At 38.5% G+C, this 26,467-nt stretch overlaps 2 protein-coding genes across 2 annotated transcripts in view; both read left to right on the top strand.

The window, feature by feature from the left end:
- The window catches only part of LOC135472939 (short transient receptor potential channel 7-like), a 46,862-nt gene extending 37,348 nt beyond the window's left edge, over window positions 1-9,514 (top strand). The window contains exons 10-16 of the mRNA XM_064752717.1: window positions 185-276; window positions 662-718; window positions 1,246-1,406; window positions 4,215-4,421; window positions 7,192-7,315; window positions 7,525-7,680; window positions 8,176-9,514. Coding sequence (XP_064608787.1) covers window positions 185-276; window positions 662-718; window positions 1,246-1,406; window positions 4,215-4,421; window positions 7,192-7,315; window positions 7,525-7,680; window positions 8,176-8,555 — 1,177 coding nt within the window. The 3' untranslated portion in view covers window positions 8,556-9,514. The remainder of the gene's footprint in view (window positions 1-184; window positions 277-661; window positions 719-1,245; window positions 1,407-4,214; window positions 4,422-7,191; window positions 7,316-7,524; window positions 7,681-8,175) is intronic.
- Window positions 9,515-12,846: 3,332 nt separating this feature from the next.
- Window positions 12,847-26,467, top strand: LOC135472852 (amine oxidase [flavin-containing] B-like). The gene is made up of 16 exons (XM_064752594.1): window positions 12,847-12,992; window positions 13,674-13,810; window positions 14,033-14,120; window positions 14,359-14,533; window positions 15,396-15,510; window positions 16,069-16,225; window positions 16,795-16,804; window positions 16,998-17,087; window positions 19,161-19,248; window positions 19,855-19,955; window positions 20,573-20,752; window positions 21,280-21,467; window positions 22,151-22,227; window positions 22,729-23,077; window positions 23,469-23,556; window positions 24,492-26,467. The coding sequence occupies exons 2-16, from the start codon at window positions 13,687-13,689 to the stop codon at window positions 24,684-24,686; spliced, it is 2,025 nt and encodes a 674-aa protein (XP_064608664.1). The 5' UTR covers window positions 12,847-12,992; window positions 13,674-13,686; the 3' UTR covers window positions 24,687-26,467.

Genomic DNA, 26,467 nt, shown 5'->3' with positions numbered 1-26,467 from the left:
CTCCATCGTTTATCCACACTCAAGGGTAATTCAAGGAAACCAATACTAGTAGCTACGATTAACAAAAACCTTTCAGGCGACAATTTCGTGATTTAGACTTCATTTCCGGTCAATTTAAGTGGCGCTTTGCTCCATCTTGAAGCCATTTGATCTGTCACTGTAAATACGTGCGTTTGTCTTCCAGGTTACAACAGACGTTTTACAGTCTGTTTTGGTCAATGTTTGGTCAAGTCAGCGTAAATGACATAGTGGTCAAGCAGCCCGGGCCTGACGGTGGTGAGTATACCGCTTCTTCCAGCCCTCATATCAAACTACAGCTCCGTTGCGACCCACACAGTAAACAGAAATTCTATCGTTATTGTTAAAACGCTATTGTCTGAGCTTTTTGGAGGGTAGATAGTGTTCCACGTATATGTCAACTGATTGTACTGTTTGCAAGCAACTGTATATTTGGTTGTGTGAGGTTCATTATGTAATCCTTCCAGGTAAAAAAACCTTGCAGTAGTGTTTTATATTCAATACTTGTGGCAAATAATTGCCTTAACTACCTTACACGTCTCACACATAGCCGATTATTTCCAAGTAATTGTCATAATGATTTTGTCACAGATATTTGATTTCACTGACAGATGCTGTAATGACATTTGGTTTTACTTTCCAGTACGACGGTGCCTCACGTTAGACAGCGAACGAAGTAGAATATTGTGTACTGATGAAAGTTATAATATGTTGGGAACAGAGAAACAAGGCTAGTACAAAACGATCATTTCTGAATGTATGTACGATATGGTACGATGTATGCCATTTTAGAATGTATGCAGTAATGGCAGGTGGATCTTAAAATGTCTTTCTGCATTCAACCGAGATTAGTCTATAGAACAAGTAAATGTGACAGTGTTGCCAATAGATATGCTAAAGGCTTAATTTGACGTTAATCCAAAATCATTCATTCTTATTTGTTCCAGTGGAAAACTCTGTGCTGACCATTGCGTCCATTGTGTAAATTGTCTGATTTGATTTTAGGTTGATTTATAACGGTTTGCTTTGTAATGAACACCGCCTTTCCAGACCATGTAAACTAGTCTCTGATACATCGCGCTATCAGAGTAGATCTGCTTTTACAGAACTGAGTTTAAATTATATAAAATAAAACAGATTAAAGCGACATGTTTATACATTCACCGATGTTCATTGCGAAAAGAATACAGTGCATTCTTAATGCATAATTGATGATTTTGATTACAGTTTATACTGCCTCCATAGGTGGCACATCCTTCATGGACAGCAGCACTTCGATAGTAGAGGCCGTGGGCACTTACATGTTTGGCATCTATCATGTCGTCATCATCATCGTCCTCATTAACATGCTCATCGCTATGATGAGTCACTCATTCGAAGACATCCAGGTAAGCAATGGCCTAGTCTTTACCTGCAAGAGTAATTAATCCGGTACACTTCTGAAAGAGATATATGCGAGAAGGAGATCATTTAACCAATGATAAACATATTGACATTTGCATTCTACAGCTCTCAGTTGCCTGTAAAATCAGTGATCATGAGATAGGCCCAGCCTCCTTCCCGTCAGGAAAATAAAATTAAAAAAGATGCCGTGGCACGAGGAAATGGTTGCAAGGAGGATTTTATGATTTTGAAATTGAAAAATTGGGTATGAATGTTACGTGATGGTTAATCACTGTATAGCGACATAAAGGTAAATCCCTTTGTAAGGGTACCAAATCCCTTTGTAAGGGTACCACTATCGGAGAGTAGAGATGAGAAACAACTGGCATGTTTAACTCTCAGATCAGCGATTGGCCTTACACAAGATCAAACAAAGAAACACAAAGACGCTTGAATAAGTTCAATACATATATTGTACCAAAATAGACAAATAATACAACAGACAATAATATACAAAACAATACAAATAATTACAAATATATAAGTAGACTCTTACAGCGTCCAAATCCGGATGGAATATATTCAGGCTCCGAGAAGCGAGCCAGTCCACGTAAATATAGAATAAATTGTTAAGATGAATTCCTCAATCTACACAGATACGTCTTTTATAACAGTGGTTTATTCCCCTACTGCTTGTGAATGTGTAACTTGTCAGGGCGGACGGATTGACAGTAGTGTCCGTGATGCCGAGCTGTCGTTGTATGTTTCACTCCTCAGAAGTATACAAAGTTACTTTCACGGTAAACTGGGATGAAACGTACGTAGTCGCACAAAGAGACAATGAGCGATACAAGCCCCAAAGTAACGTCTCCAAAAATAGCCAGTGGCGAAACATAAGCTCACAGTGCTCTGTACATGTGACCGGTTAGGTCCGTTCTAGGAGGAAATATCACCAAATAATAAGACATCATCATGGCTGCTGTGCATGGTCAAGTTTATTCAGTGACAGTGAAACATGGAAAAAGTGACCAGGTGTGGGTACCTCATGGAACCTGTATATTGATAGAACAGTTTCATATCTAACCTATCAGTACACCCAGAGTATCAACACAACTTTATCGAGTGCTATTAAAAACAATTGATCACACTAAGTCAATCACCTGAGTACAACACTGTGATTACCCGAAAAAACCGTTCACATACATTATTGCACAGTATTCTGGTATTCTGTAGAACAAATGACAAGGATTATCAGAAACTCGATTCACGTATAACCTTATTAACATACAGCCATGAGTTTACTGATGTCACATCTCAAAATATCACTGACCCTACACTTTACTGCTCCCAAGCAATGCCGGATTTTAATGCAGTAACTATTTACTGCAAAACTACATTTATATCAGTTAAGGATTTCAAGAAATTTACAAGCAAAAGAAATTATTTGCAGCTACACTGTTGCAAAACATTAATGAAATGAAACTCGTCGCTCGGTGAATAACGAGAACACCTCAGTATCCATTAGAACTGTGACCTACATCAGGTAATAATGAATACTATATACATGGACCAAAATTATGACCCATAACTTCCAAACTTTCTGACCGAACGGGGTTCACTAAGGCACAGTGGTCCTCACTGAAACATCCAGGGTTCCACAGCAGTTTAACTATCTACACTATTCAAATGCTATAAAATCATAAAATCTGTAAGGTGTTCAGATTATTCCGCAATACTTGAATTGTTATGTGGATTTTATGTGTGAACAGAGTTTTTGGCTTCCAAATTTTATTTTCATCATACAGGGGAGATAACTTTGTGTTCAAATTTATTTAAATCCACCCACAGTTCTTCCTGTGCTTTAAGCTTTTGAGTGACAAAGGATATTTCAAAAATATCTCTTCTATCATGTATATAGGAAATGCAACACTTACCATCCGCATTCAATATTAAACTATTATACATTCATAGCTTATAATATGTTAGTCTATATGAACTTTTTGAAAATGCATATGAACATTATGGCAAAAGAATGCCAACTTGATGTTTGCACAACTCACACATGCTGGTATTACATGTCATAAAGCATACCGTCAAACAGTCGTATTACTTGGGCATATTCTGACTCACCTTTAAAGATGGTCATACTAGGTTTCCCACAAAATAAGCTTGTTATGCTTCCACCGGAACAATTTCTATTGCTTCCTAAGGACCTTAATTTGTTGCTGATAATGTACAATGTACTTTGAGTGACGAGCGCATGTCGACGCTGCTAGTTTAGGGCAAATGTACCCAATAACATGTATTTTGAAATAAAAAAAAGTAATATACATGTACTAGTAGAAGTACATAGCTTGTTAAATTAAATGTTGAAGAATGCAATCGTATACCAATCGTTAACCATAATGAACTTTCTTAAGACAAATTTCCAGAGCAGCATTCAACACAAACCAACAAAGACTTAGAAAGTATATGAAATGTGCAATTGAGACAGACTCATGTAAAGAAGAGCAGTCAATAGTTTTTAATGATGCTGGAAAGATATAAGAATGTTTTGGTGCATAAATTTAACCACTATCCAAGTATATAACTTTTTAATAGATTTTAATCAAGATATGTATAGAAGTTGTGCTTTGGTAGAAAATTCTTATATATGCAATGTGTATAATTTATTCAAGCCCTGTGTTAAACAGGATTAAACACAAAATTATGAAACAAAGGTGCAGAGATTGACACTGTATCCATAGTCACGGAAATACATTAGTTGTATTAGCAAACCAGTTCGTTATCGGTCTTTTGCTTTTGTTCAACAGACTGACTGTGACGTCGAGTGGAAATTTGCTCGGACGAAGCTTTGGATGAATTACATGGATGAGGGCAGTACCTTGCCCGTTCCATTCAATATGATCCCCACTCCCAAATCCTTCTGCTATGCCTGGAGATTTTGTCGGGAGTTGTTCGCGCCTCGAACCAACAGCATGCTGGAATACGAAAAGAACAAACGACAGACGTTCATAAAGGTAAGATTCTGGATTACGTTTTCACTTTAATGTGAGTATCAAGTTTCAGGGTTTGTTTTGGTGGAACGATAGTTCCAACAACCTCATCCCCAAACTACTTTGCTCCTTTAAACAACAGAAAAGTTTCTATACAAAGAATGCACCTTCCTTACAATAGGATAATTGATGACAAGCGGAACCCGAAGCACAGTTGTGAAGAGTACAGTCGCTGAATATTTCCGGAAACATTCGTTTTTCTGTGAAGACAAGAGGATTATTCACAAATGCTAAAACGCTAATAAAAGAAGCTTTCTCGTTTAACGTGACAAAAAGATACAAGATTTGTTCAGTGTCCACCAATAATAACTTGCCTAGGCTATGGGACGTTCGTAACGAGAACAGACAAGATGGATGTCGACTTCCGGGTGAGGTGTTTCACGGGCGCTCCACTCACGCAGGGGATTAGTGGCGCCGTGTAAACATCTAACCTGTGGGGAGAACTAACACGAACCAGTTCGCCAGTATTGCTGTGCAGTGTACCAGGACGGCAAGAAAATCAAACATACGCGACATCTACTGGACATTTAATGGAATCCGGATCGGAAACTAAACATGGCTTCTGACAGGTTGTGTCCCCCGTGGTGTGCACAGGTTGTGCCCAGCGAAGTCTGGACAGGCTGTGGGTGTATTCTCTGAAAGAACGATTTACCTTACACTTAACAAATACATTGGAGATGCAGAGCTTTATTGCCACGTTTTCTGCAAAAATAGAGTGTATCTTGTTTGTTTGTTTCATATTCAAAATTGCATTTTTTTTTACGGTCTGAATGTTCCTTTGAATGAGTGAATGATTGATTATGTGTACAAGGAGTTCGAATGATAATAGGAATTCACTGAGATGGAATTCATTATCTTGGTGAGCGAACGTATATCAGGCAAGATGGGTGCTGTAAGAATCATGCTGGCGGTTTGAATACCGAAATTACCCCGCCCCTTTCCGTGTAGTATTGAGGTTCTAACTGGTGTTCACGAACAGGAAGTCTTTACATAAAGAACCATTCGGGTATCCTGGAATGGGATAATTGTAATGGTTTGGTAGGATAAACGTTGAACGGTGCAGGTCGTTGTGCACCACCCTCCCGTTGTTTGCGCATCGTTTGACTAACGATGAGCGTCCGCTGTGTTAAGACTCTGATAAGGCAGCGGCATGGCTGCATTGATCTCCATAAAACTGTCGCGGATGCAATTGCTTGGAAGGCCGACTGGCGTAGGGTGGTTATTACCCATGATTTATCGCCTGTCTGCAGACCTATCCGGAACCGCTGTGTGAATTACACGAGGTATATCCAGCGTGATATCCTGTTTCTGGAGAAGGGACTGACGTGAAGTGTGTCCAACAACAGGCAGGGGCCGAGTTAAGAAGGTTTAGGGATATTCAGGTCAATTCCTTACACAAATAGTTCACCAAAACATTTATATACAGCCGTGCGGGTCTGTTTCTTTGCCCTGTATAATCAGTGCTGTTATCACCTGAACAATGGCACAGCCAGGATAATACCTATTGATTTTACTGGACCTGTTTCTGATTTATATGGCCATCTTCTAAATTAAGTTTCCCCTGTCGGTTTAAACGAACTATTCGATATGAGGTGCAGAGTAAGAGATGGGAATATCCACTTGAAGCCTGACAACCCTACGGAGACCCGCCACGATCTTTTGCACTAAAGACTATGACTCCTTCTTTATTATCTGATGTTCAGTTGGTCTATCTCGCTAAATACCGAAAATCCGCGTCGAAAACATTCATTTATGCTGCTCAAACCTGATCATAGACGAAGATGGTTTGTTCATTGTTGAGAAAAAACATACATGCAGATATGGGATATACGTCATTTATTTAAAATAACGAATGGAAATCCCATCCTCTCTTTACAAGAATTATCAAATGTAAAAGAAAAAATATTGACATGCCTGTGTTACACGTTAAAGACCATTGAATGTCAACTTACGAGCAAAGGTGAGTGCAATTAATGCACGAGCCAGATACCACAAACTGTTCACAAAGGTCTGGATGGGTGGGATTTTCAGCAGATAGCAGGGCTTGGTGCAAAATGGCTGTGTCTGTGACTTTGAGAAAGGTCTGATGTGACCGTCCCCAGTATAGACGAAAAATACACTATTTAACAGTTGTATTGACATGGCAATGTAATCCACCAATGTTGGTAACATAAATATAATTATGGTGTTGATATTATCAATTCGTGAATATTAAAACGAGGGTGAGACAACGACTGGGACAGTCGTATATTTGGTTCAGTTGGGCTGATTGATGTACAGTTATAGCTGTTATTCTCTCCACTTAGCATCGTCTACATGATTCTTTTCCATTTTTACGGTTTCTTACCAGCTGTCAACAAACGACTTTCAACTTCACTTTATTACAGCTGTATATGATCAGTGCAACTTTCACGGAACAACTTTCTGATTATTTCATTGCACCAACATATATGTAGCTGACTGCAACTGAAATCATAGGTTGGTTTGTATTCCAAAACTGTTTAGTGGGGCCACCTTCCATATTATCACTTGTTACTTGAATGAAAGTTTGTGAAGAGAAACCCCCATGCGAGGCTTATTTTGTTTTGATAACGATCCAGTAAAGTACTTGTGTAGCTCTAGCTAGTTACATGCTTGCCTTGATTTTATAATACTTTTGTGTCTGAACAGCTTTTTGCGTACTGTGTGTTGTGTTTCAAACTAGGGCAGTTTAATTTTATGTCTTTCTGTACAGAAACGCCGAGAAACAGTTTGCAAAAACATGGACTTGAAGGCTGAAGAGACGTCTTACGCTGATATAATGCAGAGATTGGTTCGGAGGTATCTGTTTAAACTGGAGAGAGCACGCGACGAAAATGGTAAGTCCTTTAATCGTTTTATCTCTTCACTTGAATCAAGTATGTGAACATGATGTGATCACCAAAAGGACCGACCAAATGAACTTACAAGTTGAGGAGTAAGAGTAGAATTTAGAACACCATCATTTGCTTCCAATAAATTCACAGCGCATTAGAGGGCATAATCGGTACATACTTCATCAAGGATGTTTTTTTTCTTTTTCTATAAGTTAAAGACTCTGCAGCAAATATTCCAGGAGAAGCCATAGAGATCGTCGAGGCTGCACCGCCGGATTACCCCCCACCGGACCCTCCATCAAAGATCCCATTCGCCACGCCGGTTATTCAAGAAGCAGATGCACACTTTCAGGATAGGGATAGAGGTAAATAAAATCACTGTTTTTCACTCGCAGAACTCAGAGAGAACCTTATTTTCCAGTCTATTGGGTTCAAAATGTGTCCAAACAGTGCTGTAACATTTGATAATAAGGCTAAGGTTTAACAAAATTGATTCCATGTAGCTGATATGATGAAAATGGAGGCTCTGTTATATTTGCTAAAACATGCTCTTGTATGTACTATAAATGTCTTACTCCATGGGCTGTGAGAAGATTACCTGCAGAGTGTGATGCTGTTTTTCTGCTATGGGGAGCAGTGCATAAAGCTGAAGCAAGCCATTACGAGCGGTAATGCTGTGTTCTTGTAACCTCATTTTAGCATGACCGTTTTTTCTCGGCCCTGGAGCTTCTTGTTCAAAGAACTATAACATCTCGGATGTCATTGAAATCATTATGCAACAGTATTCCATGAGTGTTCAAGTCATCCGGCCATTAATGACAAATTTACGTTATTTCCAGGCTATTCCACATCTCAGAATCACCCGAGGAAAAAATCCGGCGGAAGGATGCACACTCGCCGCTCCTCAATTTCCGGCAGCGCGCCCTTGGCAACAACTGTGAACATTCCGCAGCTAGATGCTATTCAGAGGTCTCAAAAGCTGCTGGATGTACGATTACAGCATCTACAGTCAAGTAGCAAGGAAAATTCGAAACTAGTGGACGATGTCGAATTTATTCGTCGCTTAATGACTGAGAATCAAAAAGCTTTGTTTAATATTATTCAGGCCTTGTCTAACATTCAGGGAGAAATTGTGAATCTAGCCCAATGCCTACGACCTACCCCCCCTCCACCGCCCATTACCCAGAATTCAACATCGGCTCATCCCCGGAAGCGTTCCAGGGAGGAGGAGAGCAAAGTTTAGCAAAGACCTTTTTACAGTGATTATTTTACAGGGATATATTCATTTTACGTTTGGATGGTTATACTACATCAATATAGAGTTGATCGTTTGCACATTTATTGCCTTTCACAATCCATTTGATATTCATTAGTGTAAATACATATAAGAATACTGGGATTATGCAGCAGTGGTTCCTTAATCCTTTAACATAGTGTAGGTATTATGATTTTGTGCAGTCCGTCGTGTTATATCTATATTCCCTGTGTGGCCATTTTGATTAATTCACATATGACAGCACCTTCTGCTTGGTTACAAAATTCCTCCTGGATTTCATTTTGTTGTGTCAGAGAATTTCACTGGGCTGTGAAGGTTACTGTGGTTGTGCACAAATTATGAATAAAATTACAGTTATTACAGGGGTCAAATTATAGCAAATTATTGGCTGGGACCACACAATTCTGTTCCCAGACAGGTTGCTAGTAAGTCAACGATCTGTTTGCTACAGCAAGGAGCTAACAATGGACCGGGCTTTGAGGTAACCAAATATGGTGAGCACCTAGTGATGTGGAAATTCAAGGGACTGCAACGCATGAAAATTCTTTTCATTGCCAAAATGACGGAGTGAATGTTTCTTAAATTCCCGAGTGTTTTCAGATTTCAAGACAGTGTTATCACTAATCCTTAACGAGTATTTTTCGTGTTACAATATTCCTTCATCAGGAAAGCACCAATGAAAGGCCTGGAATTAGAATCCTGTGCTATGTCTGGGGTCATTTTAGCCTCTTTCACTGCCACAGAAAAATGGGATTTTCGTGGTCATTTAAATAATTTCACCAGCAAATTAATTGTAAGTGTATCTTTACCCATTCTAACCAACGGCCAAAAAGGCGCCATTCTCTCAAAACTCTGGAACTGCAGTTACCGCCCCTGCCTTTTATATGCCTGTATAACAGCGACTGCTATATCATTGTCAATGTGATCGGAGCTTTGGACCTGTCTTTGCGCTGTTATATGGATATGCTGTTCGATTACATTATCGACGATAGCATTATATAGAATGTTTATGAAATAAATGTGTACTTCACATTTGCTGTTAGAATTGGATGTTTCATTGTTTATGTTGTTACTCTTAGATTTTATGTGCGACATGTTTAATCAGAAGATAAGTTCTAACTTAACAACTCCGCCTTAAAGAAAAAACGATCGTTCATTTTCTTTACCTTGAGCATTACATTGGTAACTGATATAAGTAAATTTGTTAAACCGACGCAAAAAGAACATGCCTATCACTAACATTAATCGCATAAAGACAAAAGGATACAGTGAATGTTTTTAAAGAAGCCTGTTTTAACTATCTGCAGGCACTACGATCGTCCTCATGAAGTATGAGGTAGTTAATTTTAAGCCATCAGACGCAGGAAGAATTTTTCATGAGACACTAGTGTAAGCTGATGACGGATAGCCAGTCAGGTTGTGGTATATGATCTATAAATCAATAAACTTAAGACGCTTCAGCGCGATTAAAAAACCAAACGGGTGTGGATAAGTTGCCTACATGTTTCGAAATGTGCAAGACAATATGGATATTCTATGTCTTGACTGCTGCATACCCGGCTTTTTTACGAGTTGTTACCCTGTATCTGCTAAATATGATGAAGTCGTGTGTGAATAAACTGTTAATAAATGATATATGTATGCTTGTATGTTATAGCCAGTCTACTGCTGTTACCTTATAAATGCTTAGTCCTAAATGTTGCATAGTATGCTATATGAAGAGCAGTGACTTGTGTTATTTCTTTGTTCAGAAATTCGAGTCTTGTGTTTTAATTTCAAACGTTGTCTGTATTCATTATATATTTAGATACATGCAGGTGTTGGTTTATCTACATACATTTACATGGCGCGCTCTTGTTAATTACGCTGTTATGCTGTACATAGTATTTACGTGTACACATACGCTCCCTGAATGGCGTTTCGAGCCCTCATCACCTACTATACGTCATTTTAAATATTTTCTACCTATCAACTGATTGCTGAGAGACAAAGAGTTATTACAATAAGTGCAAACTGTGTTAAAAATGGAGAGAATTGAAACCAGAAGCTGTGAATGTTTGTCAGCTTAAGCAAAATTCCTTCAAGGCAAATTATTATAATTATTTGCATGTGTATTACAGTCACATATACTTATTTATACTTAACATTGTTGTATGTTGGTTACATGTATTTTAGGAAAAAGCAATACCTACATATATAGTTGATGAATTAAGGGTGTTTTGTTGAATGCAGAAAATAAAATGTTGAATTATTTTATCAGACTGATCACTATGCACGTGACAAAGTTCTAATCAGGTGTACATAATGATCATATAAAGATGTCCAATAAACAGTTACTACAACTTCAATGAATTGTGTAGCATGTGTTCTCTGTTGTTGTGTTACATGTATAGAATTCATGGTGGTGACATCCTTCGCGGTCTGAGGATCGGATTAGGGGTAATCAGTATAAGCGTGTATTGTTTACAAAACAGCTGTAATCTCTGTAGACCTATATTTTATTCCTATATTTTTTTATCCACATTCTCAGGAAGTGGGAGGTTGTAAGTATCTGTTTATCAGACTTTGTATCTCATTTGTAACACGATACCAGAGTTAAGCCATTGGGTGCATGTATACAAAGAAATTTAACGTTACCTTCAACACGCAGACAAGTGAAACAAATCTGGCTTTACCTTTGGCTCATCTTTGAATTAATCCGTACTTATTTCCTAATTTATATTCTTCTTAGTTCTTTTGGTAGTTTGTGGCCAACGCTGGTTTGTAAATCGATCTTGGAATGATTGACCCGGAACGCCCATTGTGGTTGACGGTTGTATATGAATGTTTGGACTGCTAGAATCATTCCCAACATATTACCTTCGCCATCATAATTATTGACGACCAGGTTTACTGTAGCTTGAACCCTATTATAGTCGTCACATATATAAACTAGTACAATGACCCATGAGCCTCTCACTAATACAATCGCTATAAATTCAAGTCTAGCTCATCTTGGCTTCCTCTCAGGTCGTACGTCAGAAGGTCTTGCAGCAACCTGCTGGTCGTAGGTCTCCCCCCCCCCCCCCCCCCCCCCCCACCGTCCGGTTTCATCCCATCATAATACTGGCCGACGTCGTATAACTGAAGTAGTCGTAAGTACGGCAAAAACCACCAATCAAATAAATAAATATATTTCTAACCATTCGGACTTATTGAATTAAAGTCTGCCTTACTATATAGGGGTTATCCACAGGGGTTAATAAACGCTGGGATAAGAAAAACTTTATCTCACCCCATAAGCGTTTTAAGACAAATCTCACAAACAAATTGCCAATCAAAATATTATCCCTTATTTATATACTGTATCTACTTACAATCCCAACAATAATATTTTACCCATAATACTGAGTACGTCGCCTATATTGACGAATAGAATCAACAGTAAACGATAGAGCCGAAACCTGAAGAAAATGTTAACAAGATGCCGTTTTTCTGAATACCAATGTAATGCACGCGTAAATAAATTGTAACAAACCCAAATCTGCGGAGGCAACAACGTTCGCTCGAAGCTGGGATTAAGTCTGGGCTAGTATAACAGACTTATAATATTAGTCCCAGGATTAAAATGGATAGTCTTCGAACGTACATGTGCACTTAGTTCTAATAGCTGTAGTTAAGTTTCCTATAAATTATGATAGGCTCATGCACCTGTTTCAACATATAATAGTGTTAACTCAAGGGATGCTGAAGGGTGGTATTTGCAAGCATGCAGCATGCCTCGCACCTATTATGCACGTCATTTTAACCGTTGCATTTCGTCGGTCTAGGAACTTGACCGTTGCGGAAGGATCTAATTATAGTAACAGTGACTCTTCATAAAAAAGCTCTCCCTAACTATAAACATTCTCTGATAATTAACTGATCTAAGTTTAATTCTGTTTCTTAAGTGTTAAATACATGAAGAAGATACATTCACTGGTAATGATGTACCTAGCTGTATAGGGCTGTGATTACGTATAGGCCTACTAACTATCACAACCCTGTCTTGTTCCGTAAGCTTACCTTGAACACCTCTGAGACGACTATGACTACGGACAGACAAATTATTTGGTTCCCTGCAGTAGTATGTTAAAGCCAGAAGGGAAGTACAAAGCTGTTCTAGGTAAGCTCATGGAATTAAACAGTATATATGAGCTACCGAGTGCACGCGTGAGTTGACAGGTGTCACGTGACCTAGTCACATGATCATGAATCGCACTGTCTTTTGACCCACATGGGATGAGCTGTGTACTTGTACTTTTGTAGCACAATGGGACGGGGTCGTTTATAGTTTAACAACACATTCGCATGAGCCATTTCAGCCTGACATACATCAATGTAAAAAGCGAATGCCATATCTGTGAACTGAATGTGTTTCAACAGGTAAGACATCTTTATCTGGCTTTGAATGGCAGCGCCGTTGTTGTTGTTTACACCCGCATGCCCATGGGCGATATATTATACGTGCAGAAGTGAGATTAATGATTAAACGTTTATCATGAATGAATGGGATAGTCTTCACGAAATTTGGGACAGCATTTCATCATAACACCAATCATGTATATTAACTTCAGCAAGAAACAAGTTTGTGGTACATTATTTCTTAATTGTTCAGTTAACATGAGAAAACTCAGATGACATTCTAGTGTATTGACTTCTAAATACCGCTGGCATTCAGCTGCCAATTGAGTACATATCACATTGTTTTAATTTCCGAGAGTTCACGACCTGTACATGTAGGTATGTTCAGTGTTTTATTTAGTTTATTAGTTTTTTGGATTGCATTACTTGTCAATTACTGTTGTATATACATGTACATCTGATATTATCTATTCAGTGTGGGCTATGTACTCCAACCAGTATGCAATTAACCTTTATTAAACACTTGTGGTACAGAATTATGGCAAATAAGAAGGATTTAGGGAATGCATCTGTTGTAATCAGATATACATTATCACACCATGTGAAATGAATTCAAGCATAAATTCTTCAGTATCACTTCAGTATGGGCTTTAAATACTTTTGATGACTTGCCCCATTCTTAGTTAGTTTTTATTTTATCAGTAACTGAGCAGTAATGGCGACTGTGGAGACAGAGGTGGATGTGGTGGTGGTTGGGGCTGGGATATCTGGTCTAACAACAGCTTATCACATCCTGAAGAGGTGCCCCACCATGACAGTGGTAGTATTAGAAGCTAAAGGTAATTAAGCCTTCTTCAGCTGGTAGTTTAGTACTTTAGTTTATTTTAATATTATTCTCAGACATATTTCATGTGGCTATGGTTTAAAGTATTTACTCTGTTGTATTTACGTTTTTTGTATGCTATGTATTTTTGATAAAAAGTAATTTTATAATAATAATAATAAATAATTAATATTAATATTTATGTAGATAATATAGTATGGTTCTGATCTGATTATAGACAGGGTAGGAGGCCGCACATTAACACAGGAGCTAAAAACTGCTGATGGCACAGACCTCTGGGACCTTGGAGGCCAGTGGGTAGGCAGGTCAGTACCATGTGTACATGGGACAGTATCATACAAAGTGTAAATTATGCTGGAACACAAACTGTTATATTACTTCCACTATTGTTTCCAAATGTATGTTAAATAAAGGCATAAATCCCCCCTCTCCCACTTTTAAATTTCCAGTACAATGATTTCATGATTTCACCATTATTTATAGACTCTTAAGTGTATTTAACAAGTTTATCATGAGTTGTGTGAAATCTTGTCTATATTTTAGCTCCCAGACCCATATTGTAGACCTGGTGAATGAATTGGGGCTGGAGCTGTGCCGTCAGTATACAGAGGGCAGGAAGTACATGCAGCTGGGTGGCTATAGGCTCCGAAGTTACTCCTCCAGTCTACCTTCATTATCTCCCCTTGCTCTTGTGGACCTTCACAGATTTATTACAAAGGTACTGAACCGTACATGTAAAATCTTATCTGATTAAAGTATTTATAAGGATTGGATGAAGTACATGCACATGTAGATAATATGTTTTCTATAGTACTGTGAATTTTTAAGTTAACCCCTGAGTTTCTTTAGGTATTATATACTATATTTATTTGATTGGTGTTCTATGTCATAGGGAAGAATATTTCACTTATACTAGCATTATGCTGGGAGGAAACCGGGCAGAGCAGGGGAAAACCCACAACCATCTGCTGGTTGCTGGAAGACCTTCTCAGTTACGAAAGCCAGTATGAACTGAACTTTAACTCATAGCAACTGCATTGGTTAGAGGCTCCTAGGTCATTGTGCCATGCTGGCATGCTTACCACCTTGGCCACGGAGGCCCCTATATACTATATTTCACATTATTTTGTGAAATAAAAAAATGTACTTTCACAAGCACATGAAATCAATAAAATTATTTTTTTGAGGTCAACAATTTAGTTTGTCTGTTGAGAAACTAATCAAACTTCACAAACAACTCTTAATCAAGTGAATCAGTCAGATTCAGGCCAACTGTGTCAGTTGATAAATACTAGTCTTTAGGTGAAATACAGTTCATGTAGGACTTGTTCCAGTTGTTCATGTGTGGATGGGTTCACAAGTTAGGCTTCAAGGAATGGTTGATATTTATACATATAAAATGTAAAACTTTAAGATAAATGTGTACAGTAAGGTAAAACAAGCCAATCTTGCATGTCCTTGATAGTGCTGTGTAAATTGATGTCATGCTAGCATCTAGAATTGGGGTGTGCTAAGAAATTGAAAAGCGTCCATATATTTGTGAAAAGTAGATGTCTTAATAGATGAATTGTTTGTTACAGATAGAGTCAATGAGGAAATGTGTATCGATGTCCAATCCTTACAGATGCTCACAGGCAGAGCTGTGGGACAGCAAGACACTGGAGACATTTATACAAGAAAACTTGTGGACCAAAGGTAAAAGTTTGTACAAAGCACTGAAAGTTTGGATACAAAGCATTAAGGTAGTTCAGTGGTATTGATGGGAAGAAAGTTCTGTAAGTAAAGACTTATTCTGACGGGTACCTGTAGATGATTGAGTGTAAATTTGAAAGGGTTCGTATGGGTCATTGAAAAGGCAAAATAGGATTTGAAAGGCATACATGTAAGCAGAAACAGCTGTGTCATTGGGTTATAGAGTGCACGGCAGCTTGGTTAATCCTGATGACATGATGGTGCTTGTGATTGTCTCAACATATGCGATTTTGCTTACTTTGAACTGGGATATCTCTGTAGTGCACAAAAACCCATGTTCTGGAACCTGTTTCTAGCTGGACAAACTGGGGTTTTGGTCCGGTACCTGCTTTGCGAGATGTAATAATTGCTTCAGGACCCAGTTGTTTATACATTTGTCCACCGTTATTTGACTGAGATGTTGTTTATTAAATAAATCAATAAATTAAAAACATGCATAAGACAAATATACAATATATTTTACTGTCCATGTTTTATCAAATGTACTGTTTTAACAAACAGCTGCCAAAGATGCCATTGCAGCTGCTGTGAGGTGCATTCTGGGAGTTGAATGTTGTCAGATTTCTCTGCTGTATTACGTGACGTACTGCGCAGGAGCTGGGGGGATTGAACGGCTCATTGAGACAACAGAAGAGTCTGCTCAGGATTTTTTATCAAGGTAGTTTTTGTCACCTAAACCCCAAACTAAAGAGAATGGAGAAGGGTACTAGTAGAATATTTATTAAAAAGCAGCTTATCCATCCTTCACCAATGCGGTCGCTGTGAGTTCAAGTCCAGCTCATGCTGGCTTCCTCTCCGGCCGTACGTGAGAAGGTCTGCCAGCACAACCTGCGGATGGTCGTGGGTTTCCTCCGGGGCTCTGCCCGGTTTCCACCCCACCATAATGCTGGCCGCCGTCGTATAAGTGAAATATTCTTGAGTACGGCGTAAAACACCAATCAAAAAAAAAAAAAAAAAAAAAAAAAAGCTTATCCATCCTCAGCCTGTGTCACCTCTCTAACTGTATACCAGTAACCCAGTGTTAAAAGCTTGTCAGCTGTGATAGGGCTGCCCTGTTTTTTATTTGATTCCTTTTAGTGTAATGTATATACATGAAATTCTTGCTTGATGTAAACTCTTGATCTGAATATAATTATACACTTTTCAGCTGTGAAGATGATGACCATGCCATAAACATGTAATGTACTTTTTTAAATGAAGCTTTTATAGAAGTGTTAATCATGTCAGGATAAATGAAGTTTGTCTTTCTTTAATTTCACAAATTTGGACTCAAACTTTATGTCTATAACCATTATTGTAAGACCAAGAGAAAATAACTCTTGCATGATTAATACCATATCATATATATTTGGATTGTCCTCCCTTCGATGTGGTTCTTGGCTAATGTTATTTTAAGTTTCTGCACATGTGGATAATCTATCATTTTTCAGGGAGGCTCACAGCAAATAAGTAAGGAGTTGACAAAACTTATCAAAGAGAAAAATGTTCTCACAAATCAGCCAGTTTTCAGTGTACATCAGGTAGGTATTGCTTTTCTTACATCTCAAACTAGCTTACACTTTAACTAGCTCATATTTTTTCTGGAATATTTTGATAGCATAATTTGAAACGCCTCGACAATCTGAAATTGTCATTCTCCGCATAAAGATGTTAAATCTCATCCACAAATTCATTTTTGTGTGTATGAATGTGCTGGAGAATCAGGGCACATGTTGAAAGCTTTAGCTTTTTTACTCAGTCCAGTGAAATCTAGGCCTTGTCAGATAGGCCAGGCTTATTTTTCACATTGCAACTGATCCAAGAGTTTTCAGTCTATAGGACTGAATTTGAAAAAAACCCTCTTGAGTACAGCTTAAAACACAAATCAAAATAAATAAAAAAATATTGGGCAGAAATATATACTACTTTATTAATTTATTTGCATTTATATATATTATTTATTTATTTATATATTTGTTTAGTGTATAACACCATCTTCAAGAATTTTTCACTTATCTTGTGCTGGCCAGGTTCATGGGTAGCGGAAAGAAGGGTAAAACACGTGTTTTCCGCTGAAGTAGGACATACATCCTGTCTCCTGACTTACATGTAAAGCTGCAGCCAAAAACTGTGAGACCTGGATTTGAACACCCAACCTCAGTGGTCAAGAGCCCGTATGACATACACAGCCAGTGCTTTAACCATCTGAGCCAGCAGTCCCCCTTTTCTTGCATGTCCACTGCATCTTGAATACATGATGTAGTTGGTGTTGTGGGGCCTCCATGATCGAGATGGCTCATGTTCCACCATGACCCAATGGCCCATAAACCCTTTTCACTAGTGCGATTGCTGCTCATGCTGGCTTCCTCTCCAGGCGTATGTGGGTAGGTGTTCCAGCAACTTGTGGATGGTGATGGGTTTCCCCAGATTCTGCCCTGGTTTCCTCCCACCATAATGCTGGAGGTTGTATTTGTCATGTGTCCTCATCTGGTTGTACAGCTTCTGGAGGTCCCGCTTTATTACATGGGGTGTGCAAGAAAATGCTATGCAGTTATCTGATCTATTTGTTTAAAAGAGTTTATCAATAAATGTATGGAGGTGTCTCCCCTTCCTCGGTAAATGTAGGTCAAGTTGTTTCACTCAGGTTGTCACCTAGCTTGACTTCATGCTTACCTTTCCGATTTGGGTTTTCATTTTTTCGAGATTGACACAAATTTGCCATTTGTCCTCACCTGGTTGTGTTGCCATGTGTCCCTCACCTGGTTGTGTTGCAGTGTGTCCTCACTAGGCTTGTATTTGTGTCCTTACCCTGGTTGTGTGACCATGTGTCCTCACAGGGCTGTATATGCATGTGTCCTCACCTGGTTGTATTTGCCATGTGTTCTCACCAAGTTGTATCACTTGATTCCTGTCATCAGGTGTCCTCACCTACTTGTGTTTGCCATGTGTCCTCACCAAGTTATATTTCCATGTGTCCTCACCTGGCTGTGCTGCCATGTGTTCTCACCAGGTTGTATTTGCCATGTGTCCTCACCAGGTTGTATTTGCCATGTATCCTCACCAGGTTGTATTTGCCATGTGTCCCTCACCTGGTTGTATTTGCCATGTGTCCTTACCTGGTTGTATTTGCCATGTGTCCTCACTAGGTTGTATTTGCCATGTGTCTTCACCAGGTTGTATTTGCCATGTGTCCTCACCAGGTTGTATTTGCCATGTATCCTCACTAGGTTGTATGTGCCATGTGTCCTCCACCAGGTTGTATTTGCCATGTGTCCTCACCAGGTTGTATTTGCCATGTTTCCTCACCAGCTGTATTTACCATGTTTTCCACAACATGTATTTGCCATGAGTCCTCACAGATTATATTTGCAATCTGTTTTCACCAGGTTATATTTGCCTGTGTGCCCTCACCAGGTTGTATTTGTCATATGTCCTCATCAGATTATATTTACCATGTTTGATCACCAGATTGTATTTGTCATGTGTCCTCACCAGGTCATACTTGTCATATATGTCCTCACTGGATTGTATTTGTCATGTGTCATCACCAGGTTGTATTTGCCATGTACCCTATTAAACCTGGTTGTATTGTTCATGTCATCAACTGTTTGTAGGAAGAGGATGGTGTGAGGGTGAGGTGTGGTTCAGGACAGAGGTACAGGTGTCAGAGGCTAGTCATTTCAACACCCCCTCATCAGACAGGTAATGATTTCTATCAAAAGTCACTTTATATCAAGCAATAGCCCTTTCAAATAAATATACCTAGACCACACAGTGAAAATCAATTTTATGTGAACCCTAATGTTAAAAAAACAATGCGATATTTGCATCATTCATATGTTTTCTTCTCCTTTAATTGCTGTTGTAGAATCGAACTCATTTTCAAGGATTGTTCCTCCCAGTTATTTCCGAATCCTACAAGCTAATAGTTGTATGTGTAAAGTACTCTTCATATAAAATGTACTTGTTTGCTTGAAGCTCATTCCAGCTTTTTACATTGCCACTTATAACTATGCATTTGACCTTAAAACTGTATATTTTCACTGTTCAAATTCCACCTTACTCAGTTTGTTTTCATTTTTTTATTGTACAGTAATGGAAGTGACTCACCTGAGGACAAAATTCCATATCTCAATCAATCAATGCTACCTGTAGTTATGACTTGTTTATTTTTCCACATGAATGCATGGTGGAGTTTTATACATGTACACAGTAAATGAATGTGATATTAAAGTGATAAGGCTATATGTTTTTTGAGGGGAAATCTCCGGTCCTGTTTTATCTAAGTGTGATTTCTGTATGTTTCAGTTCGTATTAATTTCCAACCACCATTACCAATAGAGAAAAAAGAAATTTGCCAACGGATGCCTGTGAGTCTGCTGATAAAGGTGATAATTACATACCCAGAGGTAAGTCTTTATAGGCTAAATGTTTTAAAGGAAGTAATCATCACACACCTCTGAAAACTGTACCTAATTAGTAAAAATCCCTTCGCTTTTTGCAACTATATGCCTTGTATTTATATTCAGAATGTCTCTTTTACATGTGTACTTGTTAGTGAACACTACATAATTTTATCAATAGCCAGAGGTAAAGAAAGAAGGTTAAAATATTAAAATGTATTAAATTTCATGGTTTCAAGCAAGTTTTAAAAAGTGAAGATATTTTTAGCTCATTTAAAGTTTTTTTCTTCTTTGTAATTCTTCCTTGAAAAGTTCTGATCAATGGTATTAACATTTCACATTTCTTTGAAGTAGAAATTCAAATGTTTAAAGGTAGTATAAGGTACCATAGTTCTTCTAATTTTTGGGACAGATATTAGAAATGCTGAAAGTAGAATATTACATTTGATTACCAGCCTTTGGGAAAAGTAAAGACATGAGTATGTTAACTAGATGGTCTAATCATGTGAGAAAAAAGAAACTCAATATTCCTGCTACAGTTACATATATATTGGCTAAAATGAGCAGACCAGGTGTCTCAAAGATTAGAATAAATAGGGTATCAAATATTTTAATTTGAACAGGCTTTCTGGAAAAATAGAGGTGATTGTGGAGAGCTGGTGACAAATGGCGGACCAATCAGAACCAAAGGTTGTTTGAAAGGCCCTGTATGTATTACATACGATTGTACGTCAGCCAACGGGAATCCAGCTTTAGTGGTGTTTATGGGAGGTTCGCCAGCAATAGAGTGGAGCCGTGTGGAGGTATGCACACTGCATTCCTCACCAATGACATCAATCACTAAATTACCTACTATTGGTGATAGAAGTGGGAGAAATAGAAATGAGAAATTCTGATCTAATAGCTACATGCTCCCTTTTCTGACATGTCACAGCTTAATGACATTCTGGTTGGACCACCGACAAAACTGACTGTTATACAGTGTAAGTGAAGATTTTTTGAGCATGGTGTTAAACCATGATCGGTCAGTCAGTGTTTTTTTGAATTCAGACCATAGTGCTTTAAGTGCTTTTTCCTATTAACTTGGTAATTAGAGCTGTTGCAATACATAGATGTTTCTGTAAGAAAGATTTCACTTCTCAAAATACAGAAACTAGAATACGTTGCATAACAGGCTGGGAATATGTGTAACATTTAAAAGGCACTGTATCAAGAATAATTAGATACTGTGGTAAGAGTTGCTTCTTGTCCTCGTTAGTAAATGTAATCACAAGACTACATTTAGCTACATGAAGTAATATGAGTTTGGCCTCTACTTGTGCTCCTGCAGGCATTGGATCGTCAGAAAGCTGTGTTGAACACTCTGCACCAGGTGTGGGGCCAGATCGTCTATGACTATTTGGACTATCAGGAGAAGGACTGGAGTAAGGAGCCCTACAGTGAGGGCAGTCCAGTCAGCTGTGTGGCGCCAGGGGGAATGAAGTACTTCTCAAGTGGACTCCGACACCCGTTCCACAAGTATGCCATGCACCTTGACCACAGCCAGTTAACACTCACCGCATGTACCTTGCATTAGTCGACCATTGCACGACCTCCACATTGAAATTTTTTAAACTTCTTCACAAGTTTCTTTATTTATTGTTTTATTGTTGCTATTTCAACTATAATATGTTTTGAAATGTAATATTCTATCTCACAAGAAAGTTGGCTGAAAATATTTTACTCTGGTACACATGTAGATTATGGTTTAAAATATTTCTAATGTAACTTCATATATTATACATATATATCGGGTTGGCTTTAAAAATGGGCCATACTTTGATGCTGCATTGCTCCATTATCCTTTGTTCAAACCCTTTCAAACTTTAGACATTCAAATGGCATGATTTTGTTAATGTACTGACCAGTTTTCAAGGTCATAGCTTGAGTAGTCTGTACACAGGGTTAAAATGAAAACATAGCCTCAATGACCCACATTGCATCACCTGTCAGGTGTCTAGAGTAGAGCGCGTGCTGCACCAGTGTGACACGCGTCAGTCAAGTGTCGTCTGGAAAAATTGTCTGGCTCTAGTGGTTTTCTCTGCGGCGGGCAAGGAATTGTTCGCAACATGTTTCACTGAAAAGGGTTGGAGTGGGGCAAAAATTGTGGAAGAGTTCCCGGTGGAAAACTGGAATAAAAGTTCTGTTGACAATGTGATCAGACAGTTAGAAAGGACAGGTTCTCTAGAAAGAAAGTCAGACAGCGGGCGGTCAAAAACTGCCTGGAAGAAAATCTTCAGTATGTGGAAGAGGCACTTAGTTCCCAGGAAGACAATCCCGGCATTCACAAATCACAGAGACAGATTGCAAGGAACCTTAGAGTATCTCGGACTTCTGTGAGAAATATGACAAAAGAATTGGGATTAAAATCGTACAAACGAATACAGACTTCAAGATGGGATGAAACGGACAGAAAAGAAAAACGCGCTGCAGAAACCTTGATGATAAGTTTTCGACGGAGAAGGTGAAGAAAATTGGCTTCATGGAAGAAAAAGACTTTCCATTTGAGATTGGACGCAGTAGACGCGTTTATGGCAGATGAAAGCGGGACATCCATGTTAAGATGCTGTACCTTGAATCAAGTCGGTTTACAAAGAAGCTGATGGTTCCTGGCGGAGTTTGTTGGCGCGGGAAAACCCGCATATATTTTATTGATACCGAAAAGACTAAGGTGAATTCCGAAAATTACATGAAACTTCTTGATCGTGGCCTTCCCCCTGTTTTCGCCGGTTGTACCCAGAAAATGACTGTGTCTTCCAGCAAGACAGCGTGCCATCCCATGCCAGCCGTGCAACACAGCAGCATCTTGAGGAAGTGACTCCTCAATTCATAACTAAGGAAGAGTGGCCACGGCAGAGCCCCGACTGCAATCCCATGGGCTACTCTGTGTGGAATTCTCTGAGCGAGAAGGTTTATGAGGGTCGAACGGAAAAATTCACTGAGGATGAACTAAAAGCCCGCATCAAGGACTGCTGGAAAAAATTACTCTTAAGGAGAATGAGGGCTCAATCAGTTCATGGAAGAAACGTTTGCCCGCCGTCCACCGAGAAGATTGAGGACCAACTGATCACCTTTTCAAGTAAAACAAGGTAGAACATCATTTTGAAATGCTCGGAACATGCGTTTTGACTATACTTTGATTTCGGTCCAATGAACAGAAATCTTGAAGGATGAAATTGAAATTTGGTCTCTATACTTAGGACAAACTGGCTTTTTAGTGTGTAGATTTTTAGGAGCTGACGTAAGACGGTTTCGGAGATATTGAGTGTCAAAGTACGGCCCATCTTTTTTTTTCCCCACCCGATATATATATATTTTTTTTCAATATAAATATAATGTGTGCGTCAGTTATTTAACCCATCAGCTGTTTTTCTGTGATCATAAAATATTGCTTCTGGCAATGTTTTGTAAAGTTTTGTGTATATAGTCATTTTTATATTTATTTCAAGTTATTAAACATTTCATACCCTTTGGTTACAGGATACATTTTGCTGGTACAGAGTCTGCTACAGCTTTTTGTGGCTATATGAATGGGGCGGTACAGTCAGGAATTCGTGCAGCCACTGAGGTGACCTGCTCTTATACACATGTTTATCAGTTCCTAGTCGTAAAGATTTCTTTACAGAAGAAATAACAAAATTTGAAATAACATCTGTAGTCTGTGAGCATACCCACTTGTACATGTACATGTGGAATAAAATAACTATTAATCATTTCATTAATGTTTAATTATATACTTAAGATTTGTTCACTTATACAGTGGTGTTCATTTTGTTGGGTGGAGGAAACTGAAGTACTAGGAGTAAACCACTAAGCCGATTCCTCACGTATGATATACAGATTAAAGTTAAAGTCTGTGCCACTATTTATACATACAAAAAAAGAAATAAGCCACAGAGAGCACAGAAATACAAAAATATTTTAAAAATTCAATAATGCTTGGTAGCCGTGAAGATGGAGTTCAACATCGTGGATATGGCACTGATGGACAATTCACCCTGAACAGCTAAGTTGAAGAAGCCTTAAGGACTTGGCTAATTGTTAGCATGGAAAGCATCAGGTGGATTGTAGCTGTTACGTCAAACACACTTAACTCATTATTGTGGACAGTGGGAGTGGGTAAATCTGTAAATTCTCTGCCCAAGGCCAAGATTTAAGCCTATTTCGTGTACTTTGTGGTTTGAGTCCGGCACCTCACTATTGAACCACCTACCAGTCCCTGAATATCAGAGCTCTCCTGTACATGTTGGTCTTCATTTTGGCAGCAGAGACCAGTCTATCCTTTCTCTATGTCTTAATGCTGGCTGCACATGCTTTTGCATTAATCTGTTTAAACACAAAGAACTTCATCAGGATAAAATATTTTCACAACACTGTTTGTATTAGACACCAGGAAGTGACAAAAAGGATAATGTACTAGTAAGTCACAACATTGATCGGGAAAAGTGCGATTAATTACCCCTTTATGGGTAAGGATTTCAAGCCATTTTTGCTTGTTCTCAGGTTCTACATAACCTTCAACCAGACCTTGTAACAGATGATGAGCTGGATGAGACATTTTATGGCACAAAATCACACGAGCCTGAAAATGCTGGTGATAGCCCGTCCTTGATTGGCCGTGCTGTCAAATGGAGTGTTAGGGTTGGACTCGTTGTGTCAGGAGTGATCATTGGTCATCGCTTAGTTTCAAAAACCTGAAGTATTTGTAAACCGTTATAGTAGAGGGATTTGTCTGTAATTATTCAAAATGATGAATAAGTATGTTTAATTTTTGTCACCAAAGTATTTTTAGACGCATTAATGTTTATCTCTATGTGGGTGAAACGTTCCACATTGTGTGTACATGTGTATATATTTCTTCACATTTGTTTTTAAATTTTATTTAATTCTTTGCACCTACTGAAGTCAAACAAGAACAATTTTCAGATCTTCTGTTGCCAGTGGTTGCCATATTCATGTATCTTCACAGGGGCCTCCGCGGCCGAGGTGGTTAGCGTGTCAGCACGGCGCAATGACCCATCAGCCTCTCAAAAATGCCGTCGCTATGAGTTCCAGTCCTGCTCCTCCAAAATGCTGCCGACGGATAAGTGAAATATTCTTGAGTGCGGCGTAAAACAGGAATCAAATCAATAAATATTTCTTTACCATTTTTATGATTTTATAATTATTAAGTAAATTTTCTGTTCCTAAATTTAAACTTTACAAATGCCCAATCTGTCTGAGAGAATTTTATCACTTTAGATAATAATTTATGTGAAAAAATGTAAAGAGTACTTAATAACTATGTTCCCTTCAGTATTGACAGTGAAATATGGGGAGACCATTAAATGTAAGGAAGGTCTTTGACGGCATACATTAATATTGGCAGGCTATAGTTTTCAGTGTGTCATATCTGTTTTGATATCAGGTGGCCCATTGATCATACCCCCATGTACTGTCACCTCTAGCGGAAGTCTCCTACGCACACATGACATGTATGTGTTGTTAATTTATGTCTAAATAGCTTTAAGCTTCAAAGCAACAGCGTCTCATAGCATATTGATGACATTATTTTTATCAACACTTTGAGAAGTATAAATAGTTTTATCAGCAGTGATTGGAACCATCTTGTGTGCCTTTGATGAAAGTACAAATAAATCTATTTTCAAATAATTACCTTGGATGTTAAAATGATTTCGACGGCCTATTGGATAAGACAGTGTGTTCTGCCACATGTGTGAAGAGTAAAGTATGACAAATGGTCTCCTCTCTTTGTGAGTAAAATAAAGAGTAATGATAATTTCATCATTGGTTGAATATACATATGACATCTACACGTTCTAACAGGAATGACTGCTAAGGAATGAGATTGTTCATTGCTTGAATAATCACCGTGTTGTGGCTTTGCATACGCCGAGAATTTCCAAAACAGCTGATACTGTGAAATTAGTTTCAGTGAATTGGAAATGCTGAGTTGAGGTTTTCATGCCGTTATAGCAGTTTATATCAGAAGATAGTGCGAAAGAGGGGTGATTTTCTCCAGGCCCTGCCCGGTTTTATTTAGGATTATCTTAATTCCAGGTTTTATCCTTTACTCATGGTATGGTTCCCACCACTTATACACCTGATGCCATTATGTAACTGAACTATCCGGCTGGCAGCCTTAAATCTTACTGAAATAAATAAATGAGTTATCTTTGCCCGTGCCCATGGTCTTTTTGAAGGTGATAGTGAGATGAACTTAAATCCTGTAATTGCATGCCAACTCATCGAAATTGTGAGCTTCGTTTGATGTCATATAGTTCATATACGACAAAGGAAAATACCCCGAGAGAATACATAGGTTACCTGACTGAATAAATAATCTGATAAACGTCAAACGTTTTCTACAAGGTAACTTTTTATGTTTCATGAGACTAACACTTTTCTTTTTACTGACATTTGAGGGGAATAATTAATAAGTTACTAGCATGCAAAGCGATCTCCATGGCTATGTACCG

Source organism: Liolophura sinensis, chromosome 1 (genome assembly GCF_032854445.1).
Source record: "Liolophura sinensis isolate JHLJ2023 chromosome 1, CUHK_Ljap_v2, whole genome shotgun sequence".
NCBI lineage: Eukaryota > Metazoa > Mollusca > Polyplacophora > Chitonida > Chitonidae > Liolophura > Liolophura sinensis.
This window is presented reverse-complemented; position numbering and strand designations above follow the sequence as displayed.

Bases quoted from the DNA above. Each gene is read 5' to 3' on its own strand.
- LOC135472852 (XM_064752594.1), top strand. From the start codon at position 13,687: ATGGCGACTGTGGAGACAGAGGTGGATGTGGTGGTGGTTGGGGCTGGG. The intron at 17,088-19,160 runs GTAGGTATTGCT...AACTGTTTGTAG, and splicing joins CAGTTTTCAGTGTACATCAG to GAAGAGGATGGTGTGAGGGT. The intron at 20,753-21,279 runs GTATGCACACTG...GTGCTCCTGCAG, and splicing joins TAGAGTGGAGCCGTGTGGAG to GCATTGGATCGTCAGAAAGC.